Below are 27033 nucleotides of genomic sequence, written 5' to 3' on the forward strand. Positions count from 1 at the left end.
TTGTTGTACACCATTTAAAGTGTCCCTGCAATGTATTCATCACTGTTATAATGAGCAGCCATGTAGTAACTTTCTATTCTTCACAAGTCTATGAGGTAGGTGCTGCCATTATCAGGATGAGAACTTAAACATGCAGACGGTAAGTGATTTGTCTAAATTCAGACACTGGACAGGAGTAGAGTGGGGACTTGATCCTGTCTGGACTGAAGTCACGGAGTGCCTTTAACTGACATGCTCTATTATGACTGGTGAGTCATCTGCTGTTAGATTTTTGGATGTGAGCACATCACATAACTAGCCTTCTCCTTTCTCGCTGTAACAATTGCCTTATAACATTTTGGATTTCTACTCATGTAAAGTTACAGGTTTCAGGTTTCAGGTACTATCGCTACCTGGTAACAAACGGTGTAGACCATCTGTGTGGTTAAGGGAAAGAGTTCAGAAGCCCGGCAACTCACAGTGGAGAAGATCACCTAAGCCTCCAGTGAGGTCTACTATATCTTGCTGAAGTTAGCGTCCATAAGAAGGTCATTTTGTCTAAGTTCATCAAGCCTTGTGGTCACAGGAGAATGCTGGTGAGCAGCAATGCTAAGGAAAGCCCACACTTTGGCTAGGAGTTTAGTATTGGGAAGGGTACTCTCCCATACTTTGGGAGGGAATAATATAAAATGATTATTTCCCTTCTCTTTGCTCATCTGCACCTAAACCATGAGGAACTATGCATATGCACCTCATCAGAAGAGTGCACATAACAGCAGCAAGAGAAAAAGCAGCACAGAAAACACAAGGTCACTAAGTTTTCCTACACAACAATCACTTGTCAGGCAACTGTCTGAGATGCCTAATTCTCCCCAGAGTGGATGTCTCCTTGTACACGCACACGTGTGACACACACACAGATATAGTTTGGCTCCGTGTCCCCACCCAAATCTCACCTTGACATGTAATAATCCCCATGTGTCAAGGGCAAGACCAGGTGGAGGTAACTGAATCATGGGGATGGTTTCCCCCATGCTGTTCTCATCGTGAGTGAGTCTCATGAGAGCTGATGGTTTTATAAGCATCTGGCATCTTCCCTGCTTGTACTTCTCCTTCCTGCCACCTTGTGAATTTGTGAAGGTGCCTTGCTTCCCCTTCACCTTCTGCCAGGATTGTAAGTTTCCTGAGGACTCCCTACCATGCTGAACTGTGAGTCAATTAAACTTCTTTCCTTTGTAAATTGCCCAGTCTCAGGAATTTCTTCATAGCAGCGTGAGAATGAACTAACGAACTACATATATACGAAATAATACTATATAGTACTATATAGTATGCTATATAGTATACACCACTATCAACTACGCTAGGGTACCCAAATTTCTTTCAATATAGATGCAAAAAGTCTCAAAAGATACTACAAAACTGAATTTACCAACACATAAAAAGACTTATACTTCATTACCAAGAGAGACTTAATCCCCCAGAAAAGCAATGTTGTTTTTGCATCTAAATGTCAATTTGGCTGGGCACAGTGGCTCACATCTGTAATCCCAACACTTTGAGAGCACAAGGCAGGAGAATCACTTGAACCTAGGAGTTTGAGACCAGCCTGGGTGACAAAGTTAGACCCAATCTCTTACTTTAGAAAGTCAATTAATGTAATACACCATGTTAACAGCATAAATTTCAGAAACCACAAGATCATTCCAAGAGATGCACAAAAACCATGAGAAAAACTTCAACAATACTTGACAATGAAATCGTCAATAATAATGGACAGCAGGAGGCCGGGCGCGGTGGCTCAAGCCTGTAATCCCAGCACTTTGGGAGGCCGAGACGGGCGGATCACGAGGTCAGGAGATCGAGACCATCCTGGCGAACACGGTGAAACCCCGTCTCTACTAAAAATACAAAAAACTAGCCGGGCGAGGTGGCGGTGCCTGTAGTCCCAGGTACTCGGGAGGCTGAGACAGGAGAATGGCGTAAACCCGGGAGGCGGAGCTTGCAGTGAGCTAAGATCCGGCCACTGCACTCCAGCCCGGGCAACAGAGCCAGACTCCGTCTCAAAAAAAAAAAAAAAAAAAAAAAAAAAAAGGACAGCAGGAAACTTTCTCAATCTACTTTAAGGAATTTATTTTAAAAATCCTCAGCTAACATCATACATGATGGTAAGACTGGATGCTTTCTTTCCCAGATTAGACACAAGACACTGTTCGATCACAGGTGTCTCTCCTTAAACCAATGTGACTGGTGCAAATAGCCAAAAATAATGACAATGTAAAGAACAACAGATGAAAATAATAATTCACGTGAGAATATACTCTATAATAAACTTTACATACTTACAAATTGACAGCAACTCTATTAGCAAAGAAAAGACTCATTTATCAATTAATAACAAAACAATTAAACTACACAGAAGTTAAACCTACATACATGTTACAAATACATTTCACACATCTACTATGTAACCCACAAAAATTTTTTAAAAATATTTTATATTTTAAATATTTAAAAAATATTTTTAAAAATGGCTATGCAAGAAAAAAAAGGAAAAGAAATACATTTCAATTTACCCATATATAACCAACACACTTTAAAATGGGGAGAAAAAGGAAATTTATTTACCAGCTTAAAAAAGAAGAACACATATTAACTCTTGTACTACTGCTTGAAGAATACTTACAGAAGTCTCGCCTCAGCTGGGTGCGGTGGTTCACACCTGTAACCCCAGAACTTTGGGAGGCTGAGGTGGGCGGATCACGAGGTCAGGAGATCAAGACCATCCTGGCTAACACGGTGAAACCCTGTCTCTACTAAAAACACAAAATATTAGCCGGGTGTGGTGGCGGCACCTGTAGTCCCAGCTACTCAGGAGCACTCCAGCCTGGGCGACAGAGTGAGACTCCATCTCAAAAAAAAAAAAAAAAAAAAAAAACAGATGTCTTGCCTCAATGTTTTTTTTTTTTTTCAAAAGAAGTGAAAATCTATATTCTAGAGACTCTCTTTAAAAATTAGCAACTGATATATTCAATTTATTCATAGCTCCTAAAACATCTCATTCACATAGTGAATTTTCTTGAGAATTGTACTGTAATTATTTTACATAAGGTTTTCCATAATACTTACATTTATAGGATTTATTTCCAGTAGGAGTTTTCACATGACTTTTAAAGTAATTGCTAAAATTCAGAATCTTCTGTATTTTCCAGACTACTAGGGTTTCAATCTGGTGGGCATTCTTTTCTTTATAAGGTCAAACTGCAGTATGTGTTACCATGTGTCTCTGAGTGAGTTACAGGATAAATGAAGGCATTCCCACATTAGATACATTCATAAAGTTTTTCTCTAGAATGAGTTATTTTATACCATCAGATACCACTGGAACAACTGCAGGCCTTGCCACATTTTATACATTCATACGGATTTTCTTCAGTGAGTCCTTTCAAGTTTTCAAAAAGAAATGGAAAACTGAATGCTTTACATTATTGCTTATAGTCATAGGGTTTATCTCCAGTTTGGTTCCTTTCATGTATTTGAAGAAATCTGGGGAAATTAAGTACTTTCCTACACCTTACATTCAGAGTTTCTCTCAAGTATGTGATCGTTCATGTTTTTGACAAAAACTGTAGTGATTAAAGCCTTTATATTTTTTTACATTTATAGGGCTTTTCTCCAGTATGAGTTTTTTTATGCTTCCAAAGAGTACTAGCACGACTAAAGGCTTTACCACATTTCTGACATTCATAGGGTTTCTCTCCAGTATGAGTCCTTTCATGGTCACGAAGGGAACTGGAACATCTGAAGCCTTTACCACAACTGTTACATACATAGGGTTTCTGTGCAATATGAGTTTTCTCATGTTTCTGAAGGGAACTGGCATATCTGAAGGCTTTCCCACATTGCTTACATGGATAGGGTTCTTCACCAGCATGAGCCTTTATATGTCCTTGCAAGGAACTGAGACAACTGAACGCTTTGCCACATTCCAGGCACACGTACGGTTTCTCTCCAGTGTGAGTTCTCTCATGGTAGTGAAGGCAATTGGAATAACGGAAGGTTTTCCCACAGTGCTGACATTCATAGGGTTTCTCTCCAGTGTGAGTCCTCTCATGGTCTCGAAGGTGACTGGAACGACTGAAGGCTTTCCCACACTGCTTACATTCATAGCGTTTTTCTCCAGTGTGAATCCTTTTATGTCTATTAAGAGAACGGGAAAAACCTAAGGCTTTCCCACATTCCATACATTCATAGGGTTTCTCTCCAGTGTGATTTCTCTGATGCATCTGAAATGAACTGGGAATATTAAAAACTTTCTCACACATTGTACAACTATAATGTCCATTTCCAGTGTGCATTACTGTGTCTCTTTGAATGCTTGTGACAGAAAGGAAAGTTTTCTGACATTGTTTACATGTATATGGCTTCTTTCTGCATTCCTCACACCCATATGGGTTGTTCCAGAGTGAGATATGATGTGTCTATGAAGGGATGAATGACATACGAAGAATTTTTCACACGCACTGCATTCACGTGGTTTTACTCCAGTAGGAATTATTTTGTTCAGATTAAAATTTGGCATCTGAAGGTTTTTCTACACTGACTTACTTAATTTTACATAGTATGTCTATCATATGACTTCTACAAAAAATGACAACCCCATCATTAATGGCTTATTAATTATTTTCTTTTATTACTAAGTCTGAACTTACACTGCTACCAATATCAGAGAAAGTGCAGGTTTTCTAACATACACAAACTGAACATAAATGGATTGATTAGTCTACAGCATGGTTCCCTCCCCTATAGCTATTAACAAAACAGTAACATTCTTATATGCAGTTTCTTAGTATTGAATACAGTTTGAGCATTTACTCCCTTCCAATTTCATGCTGAAATTTGATCCTCATGTTGGGGGTGTGACCTGGTGTGAGGTGTCTGGGTCATGGGCGCAGATTCTACATAAGGAGTGACTTCTTACTCTATTAGTTCCGGAAAGATCCGATTGCTTTTAAAAAAAAAAAAATGGCCGGGTGTGGTGGGTCACACCTGTAATCCCAGCACTTTGGGAGGCTGAGGTGGGCAGATCACTTGAGGTCAAGAGTTCAAGCACAGCCTGGCCAACATGGTGAAATGCTGTCTCTACTAAAAATACAAAAATTAGCTGGGTGTGGTGGTGTGTGCCTATAATCCCAGCTACTTGGGAGGCTGAGGCCAGAGAATCGCTCGGACCTGGGAGGCGGAGGTTGCAGTGAGCCAAGGTTGTACCACTGCACTCCAGTCTGGATACCAGAGTGAGACTCCGTCTCAAAAAAACAAAACAACAAAAAACAAAAACTTTGGCCCTTCCTTTCTCTCTCTCTTGCTCCTTCTCTCCCCATGTGACATGTCAGCTCCCCTTCCCGTTCTGCCATGACTGGAAGCTTTCTGAGGTCCTCATCAAAGGCAGATGCTGGCTCTATGCTTCTGATAAAGCCTGCAGAACCATTAGCCAAATAAAACTCTTCATAATAAATTACTCAGCCTAGATATTCCTTTATAGCAATGCAAGTAGACTAAAACAATACTGTTTTCAAGTGAACTATTTTGCAAACACTTAACATCTATGTTACATTGACGTATGTATTTTTGGTAAAAACTTTGGGAATAAATTGATGTTGTCTTTAATTTATTTTGTTTGCTTGGTTTTTTTTTCCCCCGAGATGGTGTTTTGTTCTTGTTTCCCTGGTTGGAGCGCAATGGCGCAACTTTGGCTCATTGCAAACTCCGCCTCCCAGGTTCAAGCAATTCTCCTGCCTCAGCCTCCCAAACAGCAGGGATTACAGGCATGCACCACCACACCAGGCTAATTTTGTATTTTTAGTAGAGACGGGCTTTCGCCATGTTGGTCAGGCTGGTCTCAAACTCCTGACCTCAGGTGATCCGTCCACCTCAGCATCCCAAAGTGCTGGGATTACAGGTGTGAGCCACCATGCCTGGCCTTGTTTGCTTTAAACATATGATTATATACTACAATTGTCCCCAAAGGGGACTGCTTCCTCTTGTGAGTGCAAATTACCTTAGATTTCTTGAAGAATTTTTGTACTGATCTTCAATGCTCTGGTCTTTCCCTTTGTTTCCTAAAATGTAGACCCAGAAATAGATTACAAATTATTTGAAATGATAGAAAAATTACAGATTCTAGGTGCTATGTTGGGGATATGGTTTGTACCCACCAAAATGAATGCTGTCATTTGGTCACCAATATGGCAACATCGTTCATGTTATGGGTACAGGTTCCTTATTAACAGATTAATGTCCTTGCTTGGGAATGCATGTTTTCTCTTACTCTTGCGAGACTGAATGAGTTGCCAGAGGGCAGGCTGTCACAAAAGCAAGTTCAGCTGCCAAGCACTGCTCTTATTTTCTCACTGTGTGATCCCTTTGCAGATGCCCACTCGCTTCTGCTTCATGCCCTGAGCTGAAGTAGCATCAGGTCCTTACCAGACACAAACCTGGACTTTCTAGCCACTAGAATCATAAATCATTATAAAACTATTTTTGTAAATTACCCAGAATCAGGTATTGTTATAACAATTAAAAAACAAACTAAGAAACAAGAGTCACTGCACGCTGGGTCCATGCCTCATTCATTCATCAACGTGTTCCCTTTGCATATTCCAAATCATGGAATGACACTGCAAACCATGAAACACTTATTCTCTGATTGACTAAGTAAGGAAATATTGTGACTCTTACCTATGGAAGCCAGATTCCTGAAGGTTTCCTGCATCACATCTCTATAGAGATTCTTCTGGGAAGGATCCAACAAAGCCCACTCCTCCTGGGTGAAGTTCACAGCCACATCCTCAAAGGCAACCGAGTTCTAAAACATTTCACATTTTTGTAGAGGATGGATGAGACTGAAAGCACTGGAAATCTGTAGTCAATTCATAAGATGTTAACCTGATTCTGCGGTGAACACTGATTCCACAATTTGGTCCCTAGAACTATGACTCTGTCTACACTTACTTTCTCCCACACAGCAGTCCTTTTTTTTTTTTTTCTTTTTTTGAGATGGAGTCTCACTCTGTCGTCAGGCTGGAGTGCAGTGGCGCGATCTCAGCTCACTGCAATCTCTGCCTCCTGGGCTCAAGTGATTCTCCTGCCTCTGTCTCCCAAGTAGCTGGGACTAGAGGCGCGCGTCACAACGCCCAGCTAATTTTTGTACTTTTAGTAGAGACGAGGTTTCACCATGTTGGCCAGGATGGCCTCAATCTCTTGACCTCGTGATCCGCCTGTCTGTGCTGGGATTAAAGGCGTGAGCCACAGCGCCCAGCCAGCCGGTCTTATGCTAAAGTTGAATTATTCAGCAAGGCAGCAGCAGAGAAGGAACACCCTTCTTGTTGGTGGGTCCAGGGAATAATATTTGCTGTTATGATTTTTCTTTATAGAATATACCTGTAGCACATATCATAACAAAGTCTTATTATCTGGTGTGCATAGGAGAGTTAATATTAGCAGTCACAAGATTACTTATCCTTAGAAATACCTGCTACAAAGTTCAAACTTTGCTGGTATCAGGGCACTTAAATTTTAAGAGGCATCCCAACAACCTAAGTGATAAAAGTGGCTCACTGTTGCTAAATAGTTTATCTCAACAATCTGGAATTTGCTGAACTCCTGTTTTCCTTCCAAAGGTCTATTATTTTGTTTTATTGTAGCAGTGGTGCCTCACTGAGGGGATCAGCCTCAATAAACAAACGAAAACACACTCTGAGCACTGAGTATCCGATGAGCTTCCCTGGGAGACAATATTTCATATATGATGTCACAACTTTTTTTTTTTTTTTTTTTTTTTTTTTTTGAGACGGAGCTTGCTGTGTCACCCAGGCTGGAGTGCAATGGCCAGATCTCGGCTCACTGCAAGCTCCGCCTCTTGGGTTCACACCATTCTCCTGCCTCAGCCTCCTGAGTAGCTGGGACTACAGGCACCCGCCACCTCGCCCGGCTAGTTTTTTTTTTGTATTTTTTATTAGAGACGGGGTTTCACCGTGTTAGCCAGGATGGTCTCGATCTCCTGACCTCGTGATCCGCCCGTCTCGGCCTCCCAAAGTGCTGGGATTACAGGCTTGAGCCACCGCGCCCGGCCAATGTCACAACTTTTTAATTGGGAAATTGAGCCCAATCCATGTGGTTACACCAAGAGAAAACGTGTAGAAGCTTATAAGTGGTTCACTCAAGCCCAAATTTAATCAAGAGGTAATTAACACTAATAATCAATATTCAATAATCTAAAAATAATTATTTTACAATTTCTATTGAAAAATGTCAACGCAGAATGGAATAAGTGAAAAGGCATGCGTTCAAAGAAAAAAGCTCAATGTCATCTAGATGTCACCTCTCACAAATGATATTCATGTAAAATTTTGTAGATGCCTGAAACAGACTTTCTAGCAGTTCAGCAGAAACTACTTTTCAAAACCTACAGAAATAATAAGTGCTTAACACCCGTCAAAGTCTTCTGAATAGCAGTGTGATGGCTTGTCTAACATCCATCAGTGAATTTCAGATGTAATATTCAGGGCAGTGTGGTACAAGCAGAGGATGAAGAACTAGGCCGAGAGAAAGGCACAGTCTTTAATGAGCTGGAACTGATACGGAAAGCTGACTAAGAACAGAGGAGGCACTGCAGGACAGGGAAGGAAGTACCAAGCACTTTAAACATGGAACAAAGCTGTTATTTAATTGGAAAAAAAAATGGATTGCATTGCCCTCTGTTAGGTGGACAATAATCAATTTGTTGTATATTCAAATGTAAAAAGTACAAATAGACCGCTTGTAGAAGTGACAGACAAGGTTTTTTCTGACAAATGAATAGAAAAGGAGCAAACAACAGAGACTGACAAAATTTTTTTTTTTTTGAGACGGTGTCTCGCTCTGTCACCCAGGCTGGAGTGCAGTGGCCAGATCTCGGCTCACTGCAAGCTCCGCCTCCCGGGTTCCCGCCATTCTCCTGCCTCAGCCTCCTGAGCAGCTGGGACTACAGGCGCTGCCACCTCGCCCGGCTAATTTTTCTGTATTTTTAGTAGAGATGCGGTTTCATGGTGTTAGCCAGGATGGTCTTGATCTCCTGACCTTGTGATCAGCCTGCATCGGCCTCTCAAAGTGCTGGGATTACAGGCGCCACCACCACGCCCAGCTACTTTATTTGTACTTTTTAGTAGAGACGGGGTTTCACCGTGTTCGCCAGGATGGTCTCGATCTCCTGACCTCGTGATCCGCCCGTCTCGGCCTCCCAAAGTGCTGGGATTACAGGCTTAAGCCACCGCGCCCGGCAAGACTGACAAATTCTAATATATTAAAATTAGGGGAATTAAAAGACAAAAAACAGTAAAATAAAAATCTGCAATACATGCAATATAAAATAAATTAGTGTGCACAGTAAAAATGAATGAAAACATGATTTAAAAACGGGGAAAAAATAAGCAAAAGATACATAACAAGATAAAAGACCATTTATGGAAAGAGATCCATTTTCTTGGTAATAAGATAGCCAAATAGTATGGCATATAGACAATAGTTCACATTCTTTAGAAGAATGAAAATTAGACAATCTCAAGTGGTGATCACCACACCAAATAAACATGCAGAAATGAAGGCCAAGGCAGTGGATAGACTCCATTGCTATTTCCAGTAATTTGAACTTTATCACAATCTACAGTCCAGTAATTTTTCTCTAATGTCCAGAAAATTTATTGTGCCTTATCGGGGTTTATATTCAGCATTCTTAAGGAAAAGCAATTCCAACCATGAATTTCTCATCTAGCCAAAATAAGCTTCATAAGCGAAGGAGAAATAAGATCATTTTCAGACAAGCAGCTACTAAGATAATTTGTTACCACTAGCTCTGCCTTACAAGAGGTCCTAAAGGGAGTGCTAACTATGGAAAGACCATTACCAGCCACCACAAAAACACACTTAAGTACATCGACTAGTGACACTATAAAACAACCATACAAACAAGTCTGCATAATAACTAGCCAATGACACAATAACAAGATCAAATCCACACATATAAATAGCCAGGAGTTCCAGACCAGCTTGGACAATATAGTGAGACATTGTCTCTACGAAACAATAAAAAAATTAGCCGGGCCTGTTAGCACATGCCCATAGTCCCGGCTACTCGTGAGGCTGAGGTGGGATGACTGCTTGAGCCCAGGAGGCAGAGGCTGCAGTGAGCCGAGATCATGCCACTGCACTCCAGCCTGGGCAGAACAAGACATTGCCCCTAAAAAAATAATAAAGTGAAAACAAAACAAAACAAAACAAAACAAAAAAACCAGATGCTGGTAAGGTTGTGGAGAAAAGGGAATGCTCATACACTGCTGGTGGGAATTCAGTTCACTCATTTTGGAAAGCACTGTGGCGATTTCTCAAAGAAATTAAAACAGAACTCCCACCAACCCAGCAATCCCATTTACTGAGTATATATCCAAAGAAACAGAAATCATTCTACTGTAAAGAAATGCACATGCATAGGTTCACTGCAGCATTGTTCACAAATGTGTATACACCACATTTTCTTTGTCCAGTCTACTGTTCATGGGCATCTAGGTTGATTCCATGTATTTACTATTGTGTACTTGTACCCCTGAACCTAAAATAAACATTTACAAAACAAGCAGAATACATAGACAAGAAGAGTAAAACACATATAAAGGAAATCTGTGTCTTAAATCTTCCGTCAAAAGTCTCTAAGGGCACACCAGCAAGTTGGATAACATTGATGAGGTGAACAAATGTCTAGAAATACACGGAGTACCAAGACTGAATCATGAAGAATTAGGAAATCTAAACAGACTCACAGTTATATGACATTGATGCGGTAATCAGAACCCCTAAATTATAAAAACCCAAGACCAAATTGTTTTACTGACAACATCTATTGAACATTAAAAAAATTAATACCTGAGCGCGGTGGCTCATGCCTGTAATCCCGGCACTTTGGGAGGCTAACATGAGGCAGATCATGAGGTCAGGAGATCAAGACCATCCTGGCTAACATGGTGAAACCCCGTCTCTACTAAAAAGGCAAAAAAAAATTTGCTGGGCCTGGTGGCGGGCGCCTGTAGTCCCAGTTACTCGGGCGGCTGAGGCAGGAGAATGGCGTGAACCTGGGAGACGGAGGTTGCAGTGAGCCGAAATTGCGCCACTGCACTGCAGCCTGGGCGACAGAGCAAGACTCCATCTCAAAAAAATTTAAAAAAAAATTAACACCAAGCCTCCTCAAACTCTTCCAAAAAAAATGAAGAGAAAGCAACACTTCTAAACTCAGTCTATGAGGCCAAAAAATTATACTTACACTAAAGATGGACAAAGACACTACAAAAGCTACAGATGTAACTATAAAATACAGTTATATGAAGTACAGTTATAACTACTAACTCAGAACTCTTCACTTAAGTACTAACGCAGAAATCCTCATTTAAGTACTTAGTGCAGAAATCCTCACTTAAGTACTAACCGTATTTAGCATCATAGTAAAAGAATTATGCACCAAAACCAAGTGAGATTTATTCCTAAAATAAAATGGTTCAATATATGAAAAATCAATCAGTGTAATACATAACATTAGCAAAGTGACTGAAATATCATAACTATTGCAACTGATGCAGGAAAAGTATTTGGCAAATTGTTAAGACCCATTCATGATACAAACACAATAAACGAGGACTAAAAGGAAACTACAATATGAAAAACCAGCACTAACATCACCACCAATGCTGAAATACCGAAACAAACAAGCAAAAAACCCTTTTCTCCCAAGATCAGGAAAGAGCTATAGAGAACACCTGCTTTTATCACTCCCATTCAACACAGTATTGGAAATCCGGGGCACAGTGATCGGGCAAGGTTGTTGTACAGATTTAGCATTAATGTGCCAAATGCAGGCAACAGAAAATAGCACAGACTTATCCACTCTAACAAATTCTTCATCCTGCAAGAAACAAACTGATGTTTTGGTTAATTTTTGTAATTCACCAATTTATGTATCACACTTTTGTGTGTGGAAATGTATTCACTTTTTGTAACCATAAAGGAAGAGAGATTTTTCCTATTTCTCTTCCCTACTAGGATTCCTGGTTAAAAGCCCTAGAATTTCATTTGAAATTACCCAAAAGAAGAGACCTCAAAAAATTACTACATATGCTCAGGGGAATGAAAATAACATATATCAAAAAAACTCTTCTAAACATTGGCTTAGGCAAAGAATTCATGACCAAGACTCAAAAGCAAATTCACAAAAACAAAAATAAACAAATAGCACCTAATTAAATTAAAAAGCTTCTGCACAGCAAAAGAAATCATCAGCAGAGTAAACAGACAACCCACAGAGTGGGAGAAAATCTTCACAGACTATGCATCCTACAAAGGACTAATAACCAGAACTTACAAAAAACTCAAACAAATCAGCAAGAAAAAATTCCATCAAAAAAGTAGGCAAAGGGCCAGGCGCAGTGGCTCACACCTGTAACCCCAGCACTTTGGGAGGCCGAGGCAGGTGGATCACAAGGTCAGGAGATCGAGACCATCCTGGCCAACATGGTGAAACCCCGACTCTATTAAAAATACAAAAGTTAGCTGGGCGTGGTAGTGGGTGCCTGTAATCCCAGCTATTTGGGAGGCTGAGCCAGGAGAATGGCTTGAACCCAGGAGGTGGAGGTTATAGTGAGCCAAGGTCACACACTCCAGCCTGGCAGAGGAAGACTCTGTCTCAAAAAAAAAAAAAAAAAGTAGGCAAAGGACATGAATAGACAATTCTCAAAAGAAGGTATACAAATGGCCAATAAATATGAAAAAAAATGCTCAATATCACTAATTATCAGGGAAACACAAATTAAAACCACAATGAGATACCACCTTACTCCTGTAAGAACGGCCGTAATCATAAAATAAAAAATAATAGATGCCAGGATGCTGGTGTGGATGTGGTGAAAAGGAAAATCCTCTACACTGCTGATGGGAGTGTAAACTAGTACAACTGCTATGGAAAACAGTATGAAGATTCCTTAAAGAACTAAAAGTAGAACTACCATTCAATCCAGCAATCCCACTACTGGGTATGTACCCAAAGGAAAAGAAGTCATTATATGAAAAAAACATGCCTGGGCGCAGTGGCTCACGCCTGTAATCCCAGCACCTTGGGAGGCTGAAGCGGGTGGAAGACCTGAGGTCAGGAGTTCGATACCAGACTGGCCAACATGGCAAAATCCTGTCTCTACTAAAAATACAAAAAAAAAAAAAAAAATTAGCCGGGTGTGGTGGTGCATGCCTGTAGTCCCAGCTACTGGTGGGCTGAGGCATGAGAATCCCTTGAACCCACGTGATGGAAGGTTGTAGTGAGCTGAGATGGTGCCACCGCACTACAGCCTGGGTGACAGAGTGAGATTCCGTCTCAACTTAAAAAAAAAAGAGAAGGCAAGAAAAAAACACTTGCACACACATGTTTATAGCAGCACAATTTGCAACTGCAAAAATATGGAACAAACCTAAAATGCCCATCAACCAATGAGTGGATCAAGAAAATGTGGTGGAATACTACTCAGCCATAAAAAGGAATGAAATAATGGGCTTTGCAGCAACTTGGATGGAGTTGGAGGCCATTATTCTAAGTGAAGTAACTCAGGAATGGAAAACCAATTATTCTATGTTCTCATAAGGGGGAGCTAAGCTATGAGGATACAAAGGCATTAGAATGATCCAATGGACCTTGGTGATTTGGGGGCAAGGGTGGGAGGGGGTGAGGGACAAAAGATTACATACTGGGTACAGCATACACTGATCAGGTGACAGGACCAAAATCTCAGAAATCCCCACTAAAGAGCTTATCCTTGTAACCAAAAACCACCTGCTACCCCAAATTTATTGATATAACATTAAAAAAAATTTCTAATTAAAAAAACTATATATATACAAAGTGGATTTAAAATATTGACATATGTGTATATAAAATACCTACATACAAATGTAGATACTTTAAATCCACTTCTTTCTTTGCCTTTTTGTAAATATTTTATCTTTAAGGCGGGCGGATCACAAGGTCAGAAGATCGAGACCATGGTGAAACCCCGTCTCTACTAAAAATACGAAAAACTAGCCGGGCGAGGTGGCAGGCGCCTGTAATCCCAGCTACTCGGGAGGCTGAGGCAGGAGAATGGCGGGAACCCGGGGGGCGGAGCTTGCAGTGAGCTGAGATCCGGCCACTGCACTCCAGCCTGGGCGACAGAGCGAGGCTCTGTCTCAAAAAAAAAAAAAAAAAAATTTATCTTTAAAGCTCTATTGATGAAATACATTTCATGTTTACCTAAGGCACCAATAAATGAACAAATCTTTGCAAGAGGGCAGCCCAGGAAGAAGCAGTGCTAACTGGAACACAGGCATGTTTGACCCACATATCAAGAAAGACCATGTCTAAAACAGGAGATTCTCTGGTCCCGTTCTCCTCGGAGACTAGGTACTCAAGGACCGCCTTCCCAGTGCACTGCGCTGTGGCCCACTGTGTGCCTAAGGTGCAGTTTGCTTGGCAGGTTTTTGTGTCATGTTCCCGGGTATCAGTGGAACCCGCCCCCGATAATTCAACGTGAGTCCTTTTCTATTTTCCCTAAGTGTTGGCCGGTCTGAGAAATAAAGGGAAAGAGTACAAAAGACAGAAATTTTAAAGCTGGGTGACCGGGGGAGACATCACATGTTGGCAGGTTCTGTGATGCCCGCATGCCACAAAACCAGCAAGTTTTTATTAATGATTTTCAAAGGGGAGGGAGTGCGCAAATAGGGTGTGGGTCACAGAGATCACATGCTTCACAAGGGAATAAAATATCACAAGGCAAATGGAGGCAGGTTAAGATCACAGGACTGGGACGACATTAAAAATGCTAATTAAGTTTCATGTCCCACTGGGCACGCATTGTCATCTTATCAGGAAACAGGGTTTGACAGCAGACAACCAGTCTGACCAAAATTTATTAGGTGGGAATTTCCTTGTCCTAATAGGCCTGGGAGCGCTACGGGAAACCCGGGCTTCTTTCATCCCTTATCTGCAACCATAAAAGACAGACGTTCCCAGAGCAGCCATTTTAGAGACCTCCCCCTAGGAACGCATTCTCTTTCTCAGGGCTGTTCCTTGCTGAGAAAAAGAATTCAGCAGTATTTCTCCTATTTGCTTTTGAAAGAAGAGAAATATAGCTCTGTTCCGCACAGCTCTCAGGCAGCCAGACCTAATGGTTATCTCCCTTGTTCCCTGAACATCAATCGCTGTTATCCTGTTCTTTTTTCAAGGTGCCCAGATTTCATATTGTTTAAACAATTTGTGCAGTTAATGCAATCATCACAGGGTCCTGAGGCGACATACATCCTCAGCTTACGAAGATGATGGGATTAAGAGATTAAAGACAGGCACAGGAAATCACAAGAATATTGATTGGGGAAGCGATAAGTGTCCACGAAATCTTCACTTTATGTTCAGACACTGCAGTAAAGACAGGCGCTAAGAAATTATAAAAGTATTAATTTGGGGAACTAATAAATGTCCATGAAATCTTCACAATTTACGTTCTTCTGCCATGGCTTCAGCTGGTCCCTCTGTTTCAGGTCCCTGACTTCCTGCAACACTGGGAAGAAATTTTCTTGTTCTTTAAAGATTGTTTTTCTCCCTTCACAAGTGTGAAAGAATTCAGAGGGCAGGAATCATTTCTGTCTTTCCCTCAAAATACCAGCACTGGATTGGATGACATCAGTGTCTGTCCCAGGAATAAAAACTGGGGTTGAGCCTGTATGCCCAGCTCCAGTGATAATGTACACCTGGAAAGAGTGAAACAGGAGACTCTGAAAGAGGTGAGGAACAATGCACAAAGTCAAAGAGGAAGTAACTGAAGGCTTTGTGCAGGAGCTGAGGAAGCGGGATTCTTCTTGACCACAGGGATCCAGAAGACCCGCATCTCCTTTCTGCACACCCCGCCTGTCACCCCGCTTTCCTGCCTCCACTTGACTTGAAACTGGCCGAAGACCGCACAGGAATGCATCTTCCCCCACACCCCATTCCACGTGAAAAACCCTAAGTGCATGTGGGTTTCCCGGCACAGCTGCCCACACCCATACTGGCTGCTGATTGGCTGGGGACTGGTACCCTGCCCACACCCATACTGGCTGCTGATTGGCTGGGGACTCGTACCCTGCCCACACCCATACTGGCTGCTGATTGGCTGGGGATTCCTCACCCTTTGCTTCCTTCCCTTCTGCCATCACCTGGGGGCTGGTCCCTGGCTTAGGATGCACCAGTTAACCCACAATGACGGGGAAGGAAGGAGGGAATTTCACATTTTCTTGTTCCAGAATCACTTTAATGCTTAATGCTTCCAAATTTGTTTTTTGTCCCAGAAAAAAAAATTATATATATGTGTGTGTATATATATACACACACACACACATATATAATTTTAAAAATTATATATATGTATATATATACACACACACATAATTTTAAATATATATTTTTACATATATTATATTTTTTACATATATATATTTGAGTCTCAGAGAAAAAGGGATTTTTTTTGTTTGGTTTTATAAAATGGGCTGTGGAGTTTTTAAATGCTATAGGCCCGCCCCATTTGAGGCAGCTAGTTAAGGGGAGGGGGTGTCCCACCAGCTTGGGGTACCTCCCCCAACTCCAGGGACTCCCTTTCCGTCTGGCTCCTCCCCCTTTTCTAAGTGAAATTAAAATGCTGTAACATTTTGGAACCTCAGTTTCTTCGTGTTTTTTGTGGGGTAGGTTTGAGGCTCCAGGCCTTTTTTTTTTTTTTTTTTTTTTTTTTATCTTGTGGAGAAAATAAGATGAGGGAGAAAGGAAAAGGGGAGGAAACTTCTCTCCCACCTTCAGCTTCTTGAAAATGGGCCCCTGTGGAATAAATCTGCCAGTTTTTATTTAAAAAGAAACAAAAAAACAAAAAACACAAAAAACAGGTTGAGGAGAGACACTCGAATTGTCCTAAGATATGAGCTTCTTAAATGAAGGGCACAGCAGCTCCAGGGCCTCCCTGTGAGGCTCCACTCCCATCACTCACCTGTCCTTGGAGATGACTCATGGTCTGGCTTCCCTGGATGCTGCAGGGTCATGGCCACTGTGGGCTCCTGGGACATCACCAGGCAGTTCTGAAGCCCAGGACCATGAAAAGACAGAAGGGTGGCTGAGGCCACATCGCTGTTGTAGTTTCCCAAAACAACCCTCAACCCAAAGACATTCTGATAAAGTATCTGCACTTAGGGAAGATAAAAAGAGGAGAGGCAACTAGATCATTTACAGTGCAAGAGTGGGAGATGATTCTCTGCTTCCCCCGCATGTGCAATGTTCACAACCAAAAAGCAAATCTTAAAAAGTAACATCTACTATTTAGTGAAAAAATAACAAACAATTAAAACTATGTCTGTGTTTGAAATGTATAATAAAGGACAAATAGTGGATAATGTTGTGAATTAATGAAGTCTAACTCAAATGCAACTCTTGTAAATTACTCACAAGAAAATTCAGGTTTAACCAACCACAAACCTCCAATTAATCTCTGCAAATATCTACGGAATAGTCCAAATAAGAGGACTACATAACTGCAACCAATCAGCTATTCTGTAAAAGCCTTCCCATCAGGCCCCTCTGGTGGACCCTCAACTCACAAACCATGGCCAGGTGCTCCCTGATGTATGAATCACTGTTTGTTCAAATAAACTCTTGAAAATGGAAAGGTGCTGTGTTTAATTTTTGACAGGAGAAAGGAGGGACTGAGAATCCCAGGAACCACAAGCTCCTCCCACACATGAACACCCCTCCCCAGCAAGCAGGGACTCTCCCCTGATGACCCTTCTGTTATCCTTGCAGGATGCCCGGGTCCCCACTGCAGACCCCGTCCCCGCCCTACAGCCAGGGGATACTGAGGCCAGGCTGCACAAGCAAGCAGGAGGGGCTGCAGACTCTGGAGCTGACTGCAGGGTGGTCTGGGTCCTGCCACAGCCGTTTCTAGCAGGTTTTACCCACACCTCGCCCACTTCTTGGGAGGCCTGGCTCTGCCCATTCCTGGCTTCTGGGGTATCCTAAATTTCTTCCTAGGTCTCTCAGTTCCTGCAAGTCACGAGGTGACAGAGACCACAGCAGAGTCACCTGGGGCTTCCCAGAGCCCAGGAAACAGCCACGGAGATCAGACCACAAGCTCAGCGGGAGGCACAAAGACAGTGGCCCAGGCAGATTGCCTCCTCTCTGACTGTGCAGCTGACTAGACAGTTCCCAACTCAGTGCCCCTGACTGTACAGGACTCCCGGCCCTGCCCCCTCCATCTGTGAGTGACAGGGGATGCTACCAACCATGTGACTAAATCAGGTCTGAACCCCAGGTTTTTGGCTACAGCTCTACTCAGGCAGGGCTTCCACCTGAGAGCTGGGGGAAGGGCCCCAGCCAGGGGACATTCGCCTGTAAGCCAGACTTGGCCTTGGCTTTCCACAGTGGGCCCTGCTGTCTTCCTGCAGTCCTTAAACTCTTCCTGCTTCTTCCTCCTGAACACAGGATCCCACGTGTGCACAGGGAAGCACAGACTCAGTGACCAACAGAGCCATCCTGACCTAAGGGAAGGATGGTTGCCCGGACCAGGCTTTTAATTTGGGAGGAGGCTGCTGGCCCATAGCCAAGGCTTCCTCAAACCCCATTCCTCAACCTGCTCATATTCGGCCACAGAAATAAAAAACAAAAAGACACTGACAAAGAACTAAATTTATGAAATATATGGAAAAACTAGAGTTATATGGCAGCAACAGTCTATACAGAAATTAAAAGAGAAGAAAACCAAACGTTTAAACTGGCTCAGAAGAGGACTCTGCTTCACCCACAGTTCACAATGAAAACCCACATTTGGAAAGTTAAATATATTTCATGCTTGGAAGCCAGACTCTGACTTCAGTGGGGACTGTTCCCTGGTGATGAGGCACGGAGACCCTAAGAGTTAACTCTGGGAGCTCAGCAAGCCCTCCTATCTATCAGGTTCTTATGTGAGCAAATAAAGCCCCAAAGAAAAGACTGACAAGTTTGATGGTTCTAAAATTAAGAACTGTCCATCAACTTGTAGAATGAAGTGAAAAACAAAATGCAACCTGGGAAAAAGTATTTACAGTCTTTACAAACGAATATGGATTACTGTTTGGAGTGTGTTTGACAAAAACATACACACACACAAATGACAAAAGCAATAAACATGCAAACAGGTAAAATGTGAGAAAATGATGAAAAACTATTTCAAAGAAGATGAAAGACCACACACACACAAATGCTCAAAGCAAATGGTAATTAGCAAGAAGCAATATACAACCACACAGAAATAAACAAGAATAATTTTTTTTAAAGACGAGGTATCTCCGTCACCCAGGATGGAGTGCAGTGGTTCCATTACAGCTCACTGCAACCTCAAACTCTTAGACCCCAGCAATCCTCCTGCCTCAGCCACCCCAGTAGCTAGGCAGGTGCCGCCATGCCAACTCATGTTTATTTTTAATTTTTTTGTAGAGATGGGGGTCTTGCTATGTTGCCAGGCTGGTATCAAACTCCTGCCTCAGTCTCCCAAAGCACTGAGATTACAGGCGTGAGCCACCACATATGGCCTGAATAAACACTGAAACGGAATAAAAGCACGGGCATGAATAGTCAAGCAGCAAATCTATACATTCCACTGGCAGTTCTTAGTAAATCTGAATGTATCCATCATCTACAACCCAGCAATTTTTTCCCAATAAGTAATACATTTACAAACTGTTAGCACTTGGGGACAAAACCAAGAATAACATTGTCACATTAAAAACAAACTTGAAACAACTCAAGTCCCGTAAGCAACGGAATGGGTGAGTAAACTGGTTGACCCCTCCACCCTCAGGCAGCAGTATGTGTGCAACAGATTGAGGCAAAGAAACCACAAAAAGAAGCCACAAAGAATAAAAAAAGAGGGCAGGCATGGTGGCTCACACCTGTAATCCCAGCACTTTGGGAAGCTAAGGCGGGCAGATCACCTGAGGTCAGGAGTTTAAGACCAGCCTGACCAACATGGTGAAACCCTGTCTCTACTAAAATACAAAAACTGGCCAGGCATGGTGGCGGGCACCTGTAATCTAAACTACTCAGGAGGCTGAGGCAGGTGAATTGCTTGAACCCAGGAGGTGGATCACACCACTGCACTCCAGCCTGGGTGACAGAGCAAGACTCCCTCTCAAAAAAAAAAAAAAAAAAAAAAAAAAAAAAAAAAAAGAATAAAAAAAGAATCAGGACCGCAATCACCTCTGTGGGCAGAAGACAGGTGGGATCAGGCAGACACACCAGAACTGCCCAGGGCCTCTTTATTCCCCGGGTGGTGAGTCCATGACTCTTCACATTCTTATTATTTGAATTTAGCATAAAACAATTTATTTCAATAATTATCTTTGCTTTTTCAGATCACATCTATTAACTTGGATTTTCAAATAAGAAAATACAAATCTTATATACTCACGTTCATAAGCGTAGGGCTCACCCTCACTGTGGGGAGGCAGCCCCGGGTGGCTCACTCCTAGGCAGTGAATGAGGAAAATCTGAGCAGCCACAACATTCAATGCTGGGAGCTCCACACTCCTGACTGTCCCCTCCTCACAGGGTGAAAATGCTCCTTCCTCCAGGGTCTCAATTCTCACCACTGACCAGTCACTGGGAGTCAGTCTGAGGTTCTGACATGTGATGTCTTTTCTTCTGACACTAAATGTGTGAAGTTTGCTGAACACCAACCAATTCTCCAACACAACTGAACGTGCAACTCAATTCGGAACCACTGGGGTCGGCGCAGACTCCACATGTTTGGGGCTCAGTCCCACAACACTGCCCCCACTACAGATGCTTGTCCCAAGCCCCAGGGCCATTTGTACTTCTGAGCCACTATGAACTACAGAATTCCGTAACCCCCTCCTCAAGTTTAATAATTGGACAGAACTACTCACAAAACTCAGCAAATCACTTTATTTATATTTACAGTTTATTATAAAGGACACAACTCAGAAATAGTCAAAGGGAAAAAATGTATAGGGTGAGCAAAAGAGGCAGGGAAAGGTAGGGTGGGTGGGTAACCCTGGTAAACAGCTGTGATTAAAGAAACCCGCTATCATTTCCATGTATCAAGAGCAGCTTACTGCAAAGAAACATCCTTTTCATCGTGACTTAGATGATGCTTCCTTTTTTACCTCTCACAAAGCCAGACACAAACTCCGCAAATTCTCTTTTTTTTTTTTTTTGCTTCATAAACAATTAGATGAACATTTTTCTCTTCAGTAGTCAGAAAAAAATATCTGTTGGCCGGGCGCGGTGGCTCACGCCTGTAATCCCAGCACTTTGGGAGGCCAAGGCGGGCGGATCACAAGGTCAGGAGATCGAGACCATCCTGGCTAACATGGTGAAACCCCGTCTCTACTAAAAATACTCGAGACCACGGTGAAACCCCGTCTCTACTAAAAATACAAAAAACTAGCCGGGCGAGGTGGCGGTGCCTGTAGTCCCAGCTACTCGGGAGGCTGAGGCAGGAGAATGGCGTGAACTCGGGAGGCAGAGCTTGCAGTGAGCCAAGATCGTGCCACTGCACTCCAGCCTGGGCGACAGAGCGAGACTCCGTCTCAAAAAAAAAAAAAAGAAAAAAATATCTGTTATCCAAACTTTGCTTAACTTTCTCTCCTACCTCCAGGCCCCCCAAACTCTGACTCTTACTTAGCCTCAGTCAACATATAACTCCTTTTACATCCCTCCTAAGAATAGGCTGACTTCGGGGTGAGACAGTCTCTGATCTAGGATCTGATTTTGCCACCTCCATCCTGCTCTCTCCCTCCCAACCCCTTTCTAATCATGTTCGCTCCTCCCTATGAGAGCAAGCTCTTTTCTGCCTGACCTTTGAGAGGCTTACAGATCTTATATTTGGTCCTTTTCCATATTGCAACATTCCTTTAAAGTTACTTTTAACCTAAATTTGAAATTATTTGATAAGTAATAAGTTAATAATGGTGTCAATAGGAGAAGGGAAGCCGGAGTTTGAGAGTGTGAGGAAGGAACCGGAAATATAGAATTTAACTGCAACAGTCCCGGGACAGTAACAATTATACCCTTAGAAAGGGCATCACAACCCTCCTCCTATCCCAAGAGCAGCCACATCTGCCTGTGGATCCTCAGCTTTCCAGGGCCTTGTAGCTTCTGTTAGTATAAAGGGCTCCTTTCATGGTTGGTGTGAGCAGGACAGGCTACCCAGGAAGAACGAACAGGCTCTTCGATAGCCTCCTCCTACAGGCTCGATTAACCTTAGCTGTAAGTCACTAAGCTCATGTTTCTGCTCTCCCAGTCAAGGTTATTCATTTTTTAAACCATAATAATAATTATATTTAATAATATTGTTAATATATCAATATGTATATGATGATTTAAAAACAATGATTATGATTTAAAAGAATTGTTATTATTCTTTATTATTATATTATTCTTGAGACAGGGTTTCAATATCACCCAGACTGGATTGCAGTGGTGCAATCATGGCTCACCGCAACCTCAGCCTCCTGGACCCAAGCAATCCTCCCACCTCAGCCTTCCAAGTAGCTGGGACTACAGGCATGTGCCACCAAACGTGGCGTTTTTTCTATTTTTTGTAGAGACAGAATCTTGCTATGTTGCCTAGGCTGGTCTCAAACTCCTGGGCTCAAGTGATCCTCTTGCCTCAGCCTCCCAAAGGGGTGGGATTACAGGCATGAGTCACCACATCCAGCCCACATTTTATTTATATTTTATTTATATTTTATTTTATTTTTTCAGACGGAGTCTTTCTCTGTTACCCAGGCTGGAGTGCAGTGCCATGATCTCTGCTCACTGCAACCTCTGCCTTCCAGGTTCAAGTGATTCTCCTGCCTCCACCTCCCAAGTAGCTGGGATTACAGGTGTGCACCATCACACCCGGCTAATTTTTGTATTTTTAGGAGATACGGGGTTTTATCACGTTGGTCAGGCTGGTCTCCAACTCTTGACAAGTGATCCGCCCACCTCAGCCTCCCAAAGTGCTGGGATTACTGATGTGAACCACCGCGCCCGGCCCCCACGTTGTTTTAAATGAAAAAATACTCAGTGTTTGAAGAGTCCAGCAAAATCACTCAAACTCAGTTTTTATGTTTGTTGGAAGGAATAAAATTGTAAGGCACTTACATTTTATACCTCAACAGGAAAAGCAGAAGTATTTATTTCATACAATAAACAAGTCACTTAATTATTTCCATGATAACAAATCATTTCATAAAGAAATTATTTCTATGTTAACACATCTAAAAATGCCAAGTCCCCACCCACAGATTTACCATTAAACTTGGACATCCAGGTAACAGGAAACAGAGTCATCCACTGTCACAAAATCTCCGCTCGGCACAAAGGTGGAGCTGATGCTTTAGTGAGTGTTATTCACTAATTTATCTACTATACTTTCTTGTGAAAACGTGTTTTTCTGTAGCCACAATGGAAGACAGTGTCCCTATTTTTCCCTGGCAGCATTCCCAAAGCTAAGCCCCAGAATCGGGGTTGGAACGATCCCCTAGAAAAGAGCAAACCTGTGAAACTTACTACACTCCCTCTGGGGAAGAAAAAAAAGCATTTAAGAATTTTTAACAAATGAAATATATGACTAGATATCTAATATTTTTCTGATATACACCTCTTTCTTGGCCTTTTGAAAATATTTTCTTATCTCTCAAGCTGTACTGATAAAATGTATTTTTCAATCAGTGAAAAACTGAAGTTAAAATAAGTGAACAAATATTTTCAAGGTGACAAACACAAGGAGTAGCAGTACTGACTGACACGGACATGGGTGACTCAAGGGTCAAGTCAGACCATCTCATCACCTGAATCCTCCCACCCCATCCTGCTCAGGGAAGTACTCAATGCCCACCCTCCCGCAAAAAGCTGCGCTGTGTCCCCACCGTGCCCTCCCACCCCATCCTGGTCAGGACAGTACTCAATGCCCATCCTCCCGCAAAAAGCTGCGCTGTGTCCCCACTGTGCCCCAAATGCATTTTGCTTTTTAGGTTCCTGCCTCACTGCAGTGGGTGGCGGGCGGGGAGGGTGTTTCCTTGCACTTTGGAATAGCTGTTCTCCCTTCACAAGTATGAGAGAATTCAGAGGGCAGAAATTCTTTCTTCCATTAATACCAGTATCTGATTGCCTGACCAGCATTTTGTCTCTAAGGAGTGATAACAGGGGTGAGAGAAAAAAAAATCTAAGACCCACTGGATTAGCTTTTTAGAGGAAGAGTATAGAAGAGTATCCCAGGAGACTCCTCTCAGTTCCAGGGGATTCATGCCATCCAGCTGTTCCTCTGAGAGGCTCTACCCCCAAACCTCACCTTGTCTTCTGGGAGAAGAGGACCCAACGGCTGACATTCACTATTTATGACACTCCAAGAGACATGGCCAGTGTGGGCACATTAGGTCATCCTCAAACAGTTTTTTTTTTTTTTTTTTTTTTTTTTTTTTTGAGACGGAGTCTCGCTCTGTCGCCCAGGCTGGAGTGCAGTGGCCGGATCTCAGCTCACTGCAAGCTCCGCCTCCCGGGTTCACGCCATTCTCCTGCCTCAGCCTCCCGAGTAGCTGGGACTACAGGCGCCCATCACCTCGCCCGGCTAGTTTTTTTGTATTTTTTTAGTAGAGACGGGGTTTCACCGTGTTAGCCAGGATGGTCTCGATCTCCTGACCTCGTGATCCACCCGTCTCGGCCTCCCAAAGTGCTGGGATTACAGGCTTGAGCCACCGCGCCCGGCCCTCAAACAGTTTTTGAACCCAGGACCCAGAAAAGACAGGAGGGTGGCTGAGGACACATCGCCACAAAGGGAAACCTCCATCCAAAGACGTTCTGGTAAAGTGTGTGTGCCTAGGGAAGACAAGAGGAGGAGAGGCACAAAGAATTTTTTCTAGTGGACTAGATCAGGTGATTATTCTCTGTTTTCATGTGAAATGCTCAGAAACAGCTCCTCACTGCTCAGTGAAAACATGATAAACCATTAAAAGACTGCATCTGGTTCAAATGCACAATAAAGAACAAATAGTTAAAAATGTTGTAAATTGCAGAGGGGAAGCTGGAGTTTGAGAGTATGAGGAAGAAACTGGAAATTTAGAATTTTACTCAAGTTCTAGAAGAGAGGCTGGGGAATACGGTCATGGATTTGAGACCCTGCTTGCCATACATTTGGAAAATGCAGGGGAAACCAGTACCCCTGTGGAAATAATTAAATAGGAAGAAATTAGACTGAAGTTATAGCAGGACAAGCTGCAGACAAAACCCCTCAGACACCCAGTTAAAGAAGGAAGGGCTTTATTCCGACGGGAGCTTTGGCAAGACTCACCCAGCTCCCCAAGTGACCAATTCCTATCCCTTTTAAGGGCTTACAACTCTAAGGGGGTCCGCGTGAGAGGATCGTAATCGATTGAGCAAGCAGGGGGTACGTGACTGGGGGCTGCATGCACCGGTAATCAGAACAGAATAGAACAGAACAGGACAGGGACTTTCACAACGCTTGTCCATACAATGTCTGGAATCTGTAGATAACATAACCGGTTAGGTCAGGGGTCGATCTTTAACCAGGCCCAGGGCGCCGCCCGGGCTGTCTGCCTGTGGATTTCATTTCTGCCTTTTAGTTTTTACTTCTTCTTTCTTTGGAGGCAGAAACTGGGCATAAGACAGTATGAGGGGTGGTCTCCTCCCTTAAAGTGACTACGGTGCCCTGAGTTCCTCACCGAGAAAACCTAAAGGAACTTCATGCCTTCGTTGTAAAGTAAGTCACTTGAAGGGAACCAAAACTTAACCAACTCCAAATCATCAATTTACCTCTGATTACATAACCGGGAACCATCCACCTAAATAATCCGAATAACAGAACTACATAATTACAACCAATCAATTATTACATTGGGGTCGCTTTGGGCTGGGCAGGGTAATCCCAGCACTTTGGGAGGCTGAGACCAGGAGTTCAAGACCAGCCTGGGCAACATAGAGAGACCCCCCCCCCAACCCGCCCAATCATTAAAAGAAAAAATAAATTTGGTTTGCTTCCTTACACACTTTAGAAAAGCCTTTCCATCAAGACCGTCCGGTGGCCCACAAACCAAAAACCGTGGCTGGGTGCTCCCCTACTCATGAATCGCTGTTTGCTCAAACTCTGCAACGCTTTAATTAAACCTCAGTTTGATTTTCAACAGGATTAAAGAGGGACTGGAAACGCCAGTGGCCACAGATCCTCGCAGGCGCGAGCTCGCACCCCGCGCTGGGCCTCTCCCCTGAGGACCCTCGGGTCTCACTGCAGGATCCCGGGGAAATGTGGCTGCGGGTGCGGGGCTGGAGAGGCAGCGGATTCGGGCAGGACAGAAGTCGCCATGCAGAGATGGGACGGGAGCCCGGGGTGCCGCTGCCCGCCCAGCCCCGCCGGGCTCCAGAAAGGACCGGGGGCCGCGCCGCGCCAGCAGGGACCCGGGTCCTCCCTCGGGAGCCGACCGCTGGGAGCCCGGCGCCGGGCACCGCCGCAGCCCCTTCCCTTCTCCAGACCCCCGGCGGCGCAACTCACCATTTCCCAGCTTCCGGGGTGTCCCGACATCCTCCCTGCGAATCCCCCAGTACACGCAGGTCACAGGAGGACCCAGGCTGCGGCACAGCCTCCTGAACCCCCAGGAGCGACGGAGAAGCGCCGGCTACTGACCGCGCCACGCACGTGCGGACACGAGAGACAAAGGCCGGGCAGACCCGGAAGCCGCCTCGGGCTTTCTAGCGGAGCGCCTGATTAGGCAGTCCCCGCCCCGGTGCCCCTGATTGGGTAGGGTCTCAGGCCCCGCCCCCTGAGGCCCTGAGTGACAGGTGACACGCTCCCACGCGTGTCTGAATGAGGCAGCGTTTTGGCAACAGCACTTTTCGGGGAGGGCTTCCTCTCTGGGGCTGGGACCCAGCCTTGCCTAGGGGACATTCAT

At 43.4% G+C, this 27033-nt stretch overlaps 1 protein-coding gene across 1 annotated transcript; it reads right to left on the reverse strand.

Moving 5' to 3' along the window:
- Positions 1-2917: 2917 nt before the first annotated feature.
- ZNF124 (zinc finger protein 124) lies at positions 2918-26810 on the reverse strand. Its single transcript, XM_050772502.1, has 4 exons — positions 26637-26810; positions 6718-6844; positions 6038-6098; positions 2918-4275 (listed from the first exon to the last, which is right to left on the reverse strand). Exons 1-4 carry the CDS (start codon positions 26664-26666, stop codon positions 3624-3626), a joined length of 870 nt encoding a protein of 289 aa, XP_050628459.1. The 5' UTR covers positions 26667-26810; the 3' UTR covers positions 2918-3623.
- Positions 26811-27033: the final 223 nt, after the last annotated feature.

The sequence above is a fragment of the Macaca thibetana genome, chromosome 1 (genome assembly GCF_024542745.1).
Source record: "Macaca thibetana thibetana isolate TM-01 chromosome 1, ASM2454274v1, whole genome shotgun sequence".
NCBI classification, from domain to species: domain Eukaryota; kingdom Metazoa; phylum Chordata; class Mammalia; order Primates; family Cercopithecidae; genus Macaca; species Macaca thibetana.